Below are 10,820 nucleotides of genomic sequence, written 5' to 3'. Positions count from 1 at the left end.
AGCATGGGGAGGGGAGGTGACTGCAGGAGCGGCTGACCTGGTAATGCGGTGCTCAAGAGCCCAGGGATCTGGGACTGCCTCAGGCCGTCTGTGGTCTTGGACGTGGGAATGGGGGAGGTCTGGTTCAAACACTTTTTCTGAGCCTGCAGAACAAAGAACCAAGAAGAATGTTAATTGATTGTTTTGAGTAATAGATTACTTTTTAGATTTATTCAGTGTACATGTGTGATTAACCTACGTGTGTGCACTGTACCTGGTGACCATAGAGGTTAAAAGAAGACAACAGACCCTTTGATCTGATTTGTTTAGAAACTGTGGTGGTCTGAATGAGAATGGGCCCATAGGTCCACTGAAACGTGGTCACTAGGGAGCGCCATCATTTGAGAGGACTAGGAGATGGGGTTTGACTCCAGACCAGAGACAAGGGCCTAAGCTGCATATTTTACATGTCAAAGCAAACTTGGCCTCCAGAGGCTCTTTCCTATAGAATCCAGACGTTTTGGTCTCCTTGCTCTCTTCTCTCTTGGTGTGCATGCTCTTCCTTTCTCTCTTCCCCGCCTACCTCTTCCCAAGGTGTTTTCCCTGGCCTTGGTCCTTGGACCAGCTTCCCAATAACCTGCATTTAATAAAATCCAATCTGGCTTGAATTGGCTCATTTCACCGATAAAAAAAGAACTTATCAGATGGGGTCTTGTTGAAGATGTGTCACTGGAGATAGGCTTTGAGGTTTCAAAAAGCCCATTCTAAGCCCAGAATTAACTTTTTCTTTCTTCCTTCCTTTCTTTCTTAAAAGATTTATTTATTATATATCTTCAGACATACCAGAAGAGGGCATCCAATTTCACTACAGATGGTTGAGTCACCCCTTGATGTCACAGCATGTGCTGTGGACTCAGGCTCCTTACTTGATGTCACAGCATGTGCTGGACTCAGGCTCCTTACTTGGGCACTGAGATCCCCAACTCCAGCCCTCATGTTTGCACAGTCAGTGCTTTTAACCACTGAGCCACCTCTCCAGCCCTCTATTTTTCTGAGAAAGGGCCTCATTGTATAGCCTAGGCTGGCCTTAGTGTCCCAAGTGCTGGGATGAGGTACCACACCGACTCTTAGTCTACTGCAGTGTAATTCTGCACTGAACAGGATGCTAACCCCACTGCAGGTTCTCAGCACCCTCTATCATGCACTTGTCTAGGTCTGTAGGCGGGGCTAAGGTACACCCTGCTCTTATCCGCTCTATTCCTTCTCTATCTACACATGCTTCCTGTTCTGTCTCGGTCACTCGACGGCCTCAATTATAGTTTACACACTGCTCAATCCATTTCTTTATGTCCGTTCTCAGGACCTCACACTTTATGGCTGTTTAATACCAACTGTCCTTTGGCTTCCTCAGATTCAATGAGCACACCTGAAATTCAGGAACTTCCTTTAGAAGTAAAAATGCTCCATTTTCTCTACCTCAGTGAAGCTGAATGTCACTGTCAGGATCTTGTGTCATCCTTACTCCTCAACCACAGCAGCCATTTATGATTGCTGATGTCACTGTCTTGATTCCTTGTATTTCCCGCCACGCCCGCCATCATAAGGCTAGGCCGAGTCATCACTTTCACATTCAAGTTAAAATGCTGGCTCTTTTTGGGTTTGTTTTGTTTTCTTTTTTGAAGCCCAAGATGGTTTCAGACTTGCTTTGTAGCTGAGGCTAACCTTGAACTCCTGATCTGGTCTGTACCAACTCCCAAGAGCCGGGACCACATATAGGTGTGTGTCCATGCCTGGCCTGTGACACTGCTTGTCTGTTTCTGAGACAGGTTCTCACTATGTAACCCGGTTGTCCTATGTAGGCCAGCCTGGCCTCAAACTCACCAACATCTGCCTGCGTCTGCCTCCCGAGAGCTGGGACCACAGGCTCACACCTGGCTTAACTCGGCTCTTGACATCTAAGACCCACAGGACACGCACCTGACATAACCTGCCCACCCAGCATCATCCTCTTGCCATCTGGACTTGCTTTCTTTCCCCTGTGGCTCATGCCATCTTCTCTCCCAGGCTTTCACTTGTGATTTCTCCTTTCTGGAACAGTCACCACCTACACTTTCTGTCTTATTGGCTTTCCTTTAGAAGGCAGCAGCCAGCAAGAAGGCTCAGCAGGTAAAGGCCCTGCCATCGAGCCTGACCACACCCGAGTGTGGTCCCTGGGGCTCTGGAAGGGGGAGGGGGAAGAAGAGAACGAGCTCCTGCAAACGGGGCTCTGATCTGCACACCCACTGTGCCGTGTGCAGCCTCACACTCTCACAGAATAAACAGTGGACAGTCCCAGGTCAGTCAGTCCTAACACACGTTCATCTGAAATACAGTGTATGTGAGCTGGCTTCTCACCGTTCTAGGGTCTGCGGCAGTAGTCAGTGCGGAGAACAGACTGTGCTTCCTGCTCAGTACAAAGGAAAAGAACAGGCAAAGAGATTCCAGAGGAAAGTAAAGCCACCTTTGAACCTCTGGGTATCTGGTGGGAGCTGCAGGGAGGAGAGCAGCTGAAGCAGGAGGGAGGGGAGGGGTTGGTTAAAAGCACCATGTGTCTGGCCGATTTAGAGGACCACGGGAGACCAGAGACCTTGAGTGCAGGCCAGGGATGTGTGTGCCTCCTTCCAGGCTCAGGTCAGCAGGCAAATGCTTTAGGATTAGTGTTCTGGGCTGTGAGGGAAAAGCTGAGGCACATCAATCACTCTGCCAAGGATCATAGCTCTTATGAGGTGACATCAGGGCTGTAAGAGCTGTGGGAACTGTCTGGCCCTGGGCCCTCCACCCCAAGCTATACTTAGTATCACTTGGGGACTTTTGGAAAATGCTGGTGCCTAAGGTCCTTGCTCCAGGCTGTTTAAATAAGAATGTATGGGGATAAGGGTCAGGAATCCTCATTTTTCAGAATGTTCCCCAGATGCCTCTCCTATACAGCTAAGTTCCTGTTTTCCAGACAAGAGAACTGAAGATGGCTTAGCCACAAACCACCAGCTGACAGGGCACAGGCAAGGATGACTGGCCAGGCTTCCACTCCCAACGCTTGCTTCCCCAGGAAGCCTCCCTGCAGCCTGCTGTGGAGTATGACTGTGGGAAAGGAAAGAAGGAAGTGTCCGGAGCCCTGTGTGAACACTGCGCCTACCTCCTCCACTGTGGTGTGGAACTGTCAGGGGGCTGTTTATGGGGAGCTTTGAGGAAAGGATTAAAAATAATCTATTCAAGTTCTGGCAGTGTCTTGGTTACGGTCAGTATTTCCACCATCCATGGAGAGAATGTCTGAGAGTCTCACTGAAATTTCAAGCTGGGTATGGTGGTGTCTATTAGCACTGGGGAAGAGGAGGCAGGTGGGTCTTTGTGAGCATGAGGCCAGCCAGGGAGGCACCTGCCTTAAAATTTAAAAAGAACAATAGGGTTTAGTGACTTATTAAAAGTAAAGGAGAAGAAAACAAGTCCATCTAGCTGGGCAGACGTAGACACAGGAAGGCAGGAGGGGGAGGGGAACAGAGAGAGACAGGACTGGAGACCAAGAAAGAGAATTTAGCTCCATCACTCCTGCATCCCGCACCCAAGGACAGGGAGGTGCACGCTGGCTCCTGGCTCTCAAGGAATATTAGATCTACTAAATCTTTTGGAGCTTTGAAATGGTTTAGACCTATCATAGGTTTTGCTTGACAAGCTAAATTCTCATAAAAATCACCTGGCTTAATCACTGACTTTTACAGTTTGATCTGTTCAGACGAGTCAAGCCTGGAGTTCCACTGGGCTTTAAGGCTTCGGTTCACAGAGCTCCACAGAGGAGCCCTGACTGGTTCTCAGATTGAGAAAAGGCATTCCCAACCAAGCCTCCAACAGGTAGGTGGGGTAGGCGACCTGTCAAAGGCGTGTGTGTGTGTGTGTGTGTGTGTGTGTGTGTGTGTGTGTGTGTGTGGTCTGTGTGTATATCTGTCTGTCCAGGTATTCGGAGGCCATCTGCCCTATTGCCTTTTACCTCAGTGCACCTCCCTGTCCTTGGGTGCGGGATGTGTGTGTGTGTGTGTGTGTGTGTGTGTGTGTGTGTGTGTGTCTCCAGCGGGCTCCTTGGGACACCTGGAGTTCAAGACCAGCCTTCACCATAGAGTGGGTTCCAGGGCAGAAATGCCAGAGCTCCCCTAGAACTGGAGACAGTTGGGAGCTGTCCCAGGTGGGTGGTGGGAATCGAACTCTATAGAGCAGCAAGTGCTTAACCACTGGGCTGAAGGCATAAGCCACCAATGTGCAAACAATGTTTTCTGGATGAATTCTGGGTGAAAATCTATTGTAAAATGCATTAACGTCTTGACTCAAGGAAATCTAACATTATTTGACTTAGCATTAAATCTCTTGGTGGGGCAGTAACACCATAAAATGGCAAGAATCTCATTCTCAGGAGACGCTGGAGAAGTTACAGGCAAACAGTGAAAGTGTTTTTAAAGGACTTTGAAATGGTGCAGAGAAAAAACGTATTTGTTCTTTTGCACACCACACAGGCACACATGGAGCCTTAGTACAAGTAACACAGAAACTGCAGAGTTTAGGCTACTGGTGATCAGTTTTCTGTCGCCTTCCAGGTTCTGTGGCTCTTGAGTTTCTGCAGTAGAGAGTGGGAAGCAGACTCAGCCCAGGCTCCTGTAAGCTGGTGTCTGAGAACAGGGAACTTCCTATTCTTTGTGAGTACCTGGGGTAAAGCTAATGAACCACCCACACTGACCCCAACACCAAGAAACCTTACCAGCTAAAAGTATATTATTATTTTGTGTGTGTACATGTGTATGGGTGTGCACTTGTGGAGGTAGGAGGACATCTTTGTGGAATGCCCCTCCCCCTCCTATCTTTACTGGGTTTCAGGATCAATTCAGGTTGCCAGGCTTCTTCAGCCATTGCTTAGCTGCTGAGCTCTCTCGCTGGCCCATAATATTCACCTTATATATTATTAAATTAATAATTATAAATATATTATTAATTATGAGGCTGGAAGAGAGCTCAGTAGTTAGGAGCTTACGTTTGAGTGAGGGTCTGTTACTACTGGGCCTGGGCTACAGTGTGAGACCCTGTCTTAACACATAAAACAAGGAGTCAGGACATAGGCAAGCTGAGCTGGATGCCAGAGAGACGGCTCTTACTGCTGTTTTACAGGACTAGGGCCTGGTTCCAGCTTACAGCCATGTGTAACTTCAATTCCAGGTAATCAACATCCTCTTCTGGCCTAGGAGGGCACCAGGCATGTACATAGTACACAGACATATATGTAGGCAAAACACCCACACATAAAATCAAACATGACTTGGCAAGTAAAGGGGTTTGCTACGCCTGATGATAACCTGAATTCAATCAGCAGAACTCATACCGTGGAGAGAACTGAATTCTGCAAATTGTTCTCTGATCTCTGTATGTGCCTGGTGCCCACATAAGCCTGAAGAAGGTGTAGGATCCCCCTGGGATTGAGGTACAAAGTGTTTGGGAGCTGCCATGCAGGTTCAGTTCCATGCAGGAACTGAACAATAGTCCTTTGCAAAAGCAGCCAGTTTTCTTAATTGCTCAGATCTCTCTCCACCCTAGATTTTAATTATTTTAAACTGTACATTAAAAAAAAAATTACTTATTTATTTTATGTATATGAATACACTGTCAACTGTCTTCAGACACACCAGAAGAGGGCATCAGATCCCATTACAGATGGTTGTGAGCCACCATGTGGGTTGCTGGGAATTGAACTCAGGACCTCTGGAAGAGCAGTCAGTGCTCTTAACCACTGAGCCACCTCTACAGCTCCCTAAACTGCGTTTATGTATGTGTCTGTATGGATTTGTACAGCTGGGTGCAGTGTCCTCAGAGGTGAGATGTTGGACCCTGTGGAGCTGGAGTTTTAAGTGCTGGAAACAGAGCCTTCTTTGCAAGAGAAGCAAGTGCTCTCTACCGTGGGACATCTCTGCAGCCTCAGTCATAAAAACCTCCTGCTATGAATCTTAGTGTGTGATTACCGAGTTAAAGGTATGTGCTTTTGAAAAGACTGGTATCCATACATGCAAAAGATTCACACTGAGATAAGAGTTTTAATTCTGCCACAGACACTGAGAAACAAATCAACAGGGAAAACCAACAACAGCACAGATAGGAGAGTCTGTTGTACTCATATGTGGGTTTTAAAGTTTCTCCCAAGTGTGCAAAAGGCCTCGGGAGTAAAGATGAGGAGGCAGATGTGTGGGCGGAAGCAGGAAACAGTGTAAGTTCTCTTAGAGGGAGAAGACCCAGGTGTAATTAGTGTTTGTTGTCAACTGCTGCTGTGCTGTGTTGTACTGTGTGGAACTCAGGCCTCATGCAAACTTGGTGAAGCACTCTCTCACTGACCTGTGTGTCTGACCCCTACGGAGCATGCTCAGAATGAGGAGAAGAAAACGAAATGTTTGCCTAGGAGTGGAGGACAAAAGCTGAGGAATCTTAGAGCTTTTCAGCAACAATCTCTATGTGGTCTTACCAGCTGGGCTGCTCAGGCGCTAGTCAAAGGAGAGTATTCTTGACCCGCCCCTCCCCCTGCTGGGCTGAGCCTAGGCGCGGCAGAGTGGCCTGCTCACAGGCAGCAGCCACATTCCGTCAGCTAGAATGTCCACACAGTAGTGATGTGGTTGGCAGCTGATGGTCTTTGGTGAAGTGTGTACATCTTGGAGGTTCTGCCCTGCCCAGCAGATTAATCCTTATGAGAGCATCAGTGTGAGGTGAGGCCTGGTTAAAGTCGGTCTGGGGACAGTGCCCTGCAGAGATACTACTTGTCGCTCAGTAACTCCATGGTATGACTATATTATCATCCCTCCTCACCCAAGAAAACACAGTATGCAGGGGTGATTTTACTGGCTGCATGTCTTCAACCTCGTAAAGCCTAGGTTCAAATTCAAGAATTAAAAAAATATAATGCATTAACTTATATATGTGTGTATGTTTACATGTATGTGTTTGTATGTGTGTCTGTGTTTATATGTTCATGTGTGTTTATATATGTGTGTGTGTGTGTGTGTGCATGCACAGTGTATACTTGGAGTGGCTACTTTTTTTGTCAAGTCAATACAAGCTGGAGTCCTCTGAGAAAAGAGTCCCAGTTCATGAATTGCCTCCAGGAGACTGGGCTGTAGGCAAGTCTGTGAAGCATTTTTTTTTTATTGACAATTGATGTGGGAGGGTCCAGCACACTGGGTGGTGTCATTCCCTAGACAGGTGGTTTTAGGTATATAAGAAACTCGCTGAGAAGCTGGGCCTAGTGGTGTACACCTTTAATCCCAGCACACGGGAGGCAGAAGCAGAGACTGGTGGATCTCTGTGAGTTCAAGGCCAGCCTGGTCTACACAGTGAGTTCCAGGACAGCCCGGGCTCCACAGAGAAACCCTGTCTTGAAACAAAACAAAACAAAACAAACTAGCTGAGCAAGCCACGCAGAGCAAGCCCAGCAGCAGCGCTTCTCCATGCCCTGTGTATGGTTCCTGTCTCCAGGGGTCCACCCGGAATCCCCACCCTGACCTCCCTCAGTGAGGGACTCTGACATGGAAGTGTAACCCAGTCCTCCTCACGGTATGTCATCTTAGTGACAGACAGTAAGTTGATACAGCACTCCTGGCAGAGGGCCACTTAGGGGAGTGGCTGTTTTCTACCATGTGGGTCCCAGGGGTCAGACTCAAGCCGTCAGGTGTGGCAGTAATGCCTTTACCTGCTGAGTCTTCTCACTGGCCCCAAATCCAATTTGATTCCAGAGTCTTCACTCTAGAATGGCTAAGAGCCTTTCATTAAGAGAGAGGAAGAATCATCAACCGTAAATTGAAAAACTGAAGTTACTAAGTACACTTCACCTATGGTGACAATTATATTTGAGCAAATGCAACAGGAACTTCCCCGTCGCACACGTGCCTGTTGCACACGTGTCTGGCACTGACCTGACAGAAGAACTGCTGAGTCCCTGGGGTGCTGCTCAAGGTGCTGGGAGATTTGGAAGCAGAGACTGGAAGACGGTGGGACACACTGACAGGTACTGGAGTTCTGTTCGCTTGTGTAAGCTGGTCTCCCGTAAAGTTTGACCCTGATGTCCCAGACTGCACTGGAGGCCCAAGAGTGGGGTGGGCAGTGCTAGCGGAGCTGACGGCAGGGAACCGAGCAGGTCCTGACATGCTGCTCACTGAGGGCATGGTGGCAAAGCCTGGCCTTCCTTGGGAGACACTGCTCTGCCCAGGTGACAGGTGAAGTACAGTTGGTGAGGCCTGCTGCAAGGGCATCTGTCCTCCAACAATCTGAGGAGAGGCATGGCTGACTATTACTGGACTTCCAGAGGTGGCAAAAGTCTGCCCAGACACCAGCTGGACGGCGGCATTCTGGTTGTTAAGCATCTGTCCAGAATATGGTTGGTTGGTCCTGAGCATGTTAGAAGAATTCCTATTCAACATGACATGCTCTGAGGCCACTTGGCCAGAGATGAGCTGGGAGGGCTGAGTCTGAAGAAGTTGCCCATTTATAGTCTGGACATGGTGTACCGAGTTGGAGCTGACAGAAAGGCTTGTGGGTATAAGGAACTGACTTTGGGGCGTGTGAGGCTGGCCCATGGGGGAATGAATAACGATGCTGCCCCCTGCATTGCTCACTGCCTGTGAGGTGACAGGCTTTCTCGTGTTCTGTTGGTTGACAATGTTCACAGACATGTGTGGACCAACCACGGAGCCCTGGGGGGAGTTTGCGGAGGCAAAGGAGATTCCTTGCTGTACATGGTGCTGCTGGATTCCAAGGTTGTTCACATTGTACGTACTCTGCTGACCCATCTGGATCGGCTTTGGCTGGATATTAATTGGGACTTTATTTGAATTTGGTGCGAGACCCCTTTGAATAATGATGTTATGCACAGGTAACGATGCTTGAAAATTTGTGCTGTTAAACGGGACGGTGACAGGCTGTGCTACTGGACTGGACGTGGAGTTCCCAAACAAAGAGTTGCCGTTAGGAGTCTGTCTGTGAACCAGAAGCCCCCCACTCACATTGGATGGGGCTTGCTGCCCACTGCCTTTCAATATGATTTGAGAGCCATCTAGGTTATTGATAGTCATCATGGAGGGCTGATTACCAAAGGACCCGATTAACTGTATCTGACCAGAGCCACTAATCTGGCTGCTGTTAGGCAAATGCTGGCTGGGAACACTGATCCCCACGTGCTGCATAAAGCCATGCTGCACGCCCACTGTATTGCTTGCAAACGACGCTCCAACAGGCACGTGAGTCACCCCGATAGGCTGCAGTGTCTGACCTGAGTAATTAGAAACGTTAGAAGCCTGAGTAAAGGATGCTGATGAAGAAGGATGAAGCTGGGCTTGTGCAAACTGCTGGCTTGAGCCTATACTGGCGTCCAGATATGCCTCTTCTGCCAATGTCTGCTCAGTGATATTAGCCTCCTGCAAGGACTTCTGAAGAATGTCAAAGGGCTGGTCCTCGCTGAGATCAGGGAGAGGAGAAGACTCAAGCTCATCTTCCAGAAACTGAAGGCTACTTGCAAGCGGCAGCCCGTCACCGGGCCCTTCTCCAAGCTGGTTGCTCACACCTTTGAGGGACGATTTTGGGTCAGCGTTCTAAAAAGCAGAATTGGTATGTTACAAGGCATATCAGACCTTCAGAAGAAACACTTAAAAACCCCACTCCTGAACGAATGAATATGAAGTTTAATGATAAGGTTTCAGGGCACACTGGTTTTATGTTTGCTGTTACTTTGAAACAAGGTCCTACTCAAGCTGGTCTCGAACCTGCAGTCCTCCTAGAAAACACAACTTTCTCTAAACCACTTACCATCCTTCTCCTATTTTATTTCTTTAGTTATGCTGAATAGTCTGTACTATTAATGTAATAGCCATTGTTTTGACAGATGATTTTATAGGGAACATACAAAAAACTCGCTGAGGTGGTGCTCATGAGTGCTGTCTTAGCTCGGAAGCTCAGTGGGGATGACCAGGAATTTGAGGTGAGCCTGGGCCAACAGCAAGGGTGAGGTCATCTGGGCCACACTGTAAGACTCTGTCTCACATATAAAGACAAGCTGGGCATGCTGGCACTTTAAACCCAGGCAGGAGGAGCTCCAAGATTTAATGTCTGCCTAATCTACACAGTGAATTCCAGGACAGCCAGGGTTACAGAGTAAGACTTGCCTCAAAAACAAAACAGAAAAATAGATGTAGACAGTCAGATAGATAACACAACATGACTAAGGGTATCTAGAGATCAACTCTTGTTTCAGAGCTCCTAGGTCATGCTTTTTTCCTTTTTGGGGGTTGCGGGGATTTCAAGACAGAGTTTCTTTATGTAGCCTGGCTGTCCTAGAACACACTCTATAGACAAGGCTGGCCTTGAACTCACGGGGATCCGCCTGCTTCTGTACCCTGAGCATGCGCCGCCACTGCTAGCTAGCCTTCCTTTTATGAGGGGTGAGTGGGTTGCTAGGATTGAACCTAGGATATGCATTCCCAGAACAACTTTGTTTTTCAGGTTGTTTACAAGGTGTTAGTGGGATTCAACCCAGACCACTGTACACAAAGAAGTCAAAAAGGGTTTGAGGAGCCTTGGGTATCATTCTACTACATGTTCAAGAAGGCACCTCTCTACAGCCCCAGACCAGACCAGACCAAAGTGAATTCCATGTAAAATAAATGGTCTTCTGACTTCCTATAAATATTTACTTATTAACACTCTAGTAGTTAGGGAAACTATCTCATACTAAAAACAAACTCAGTTAACTCAAAAGGAAAAGCCAGCCTTTCCAGATGTGCATGTGTGTTAGTTCTGTCTGT

The 10,820-nt window shown here is 47.9% G+C and overlaps 1 protein-coding gene across 1 annotated transcript in view; it reads right to left on the bottom strand.

Annotated features, from left to right (window-relative positions):
- BICRAL (BICRA like chromatin remodeling complex associated protein) overlaps nucleotides 1-10,820 on the bottom strand; it is a 51,711-nt gene that overhangs the window by 12,132 nt on the left and 28,759 nt on the right. The window contains exons 5-6 of the mRNA XM_080917175.1: nucleotides 7,941-9,611; nucleotides 38-143 (exon numbers count right to left, since the gene is read on the bottom strand). Of these exons, the coding sequence (XP_080773301.1) occupies nucleotides 38-143; nucleotides 7,941-9,611 (1,777 nt within the window). The remainder of the gene's footprint in view (nucleotides 1-37; nucleotides 144-7,940; nucleotides 9,612-10,820) is intronic.

The sequence above is a fragment of the Micromys minutus genome, assembly GCF_963924665.1.
Source record: "Micromys minutus genome assembly, chromosome: 5".
NCBI classification, from domain to species: domain Eukaryota; kingdom Metazoa; phylum Chordata; class Mammalia; order Rodentia; family Muridae; genus Micromys; species Micromys minutus.
This window is presented reverse-complemented; position numbering and strand designations above follow the sequence as displayed.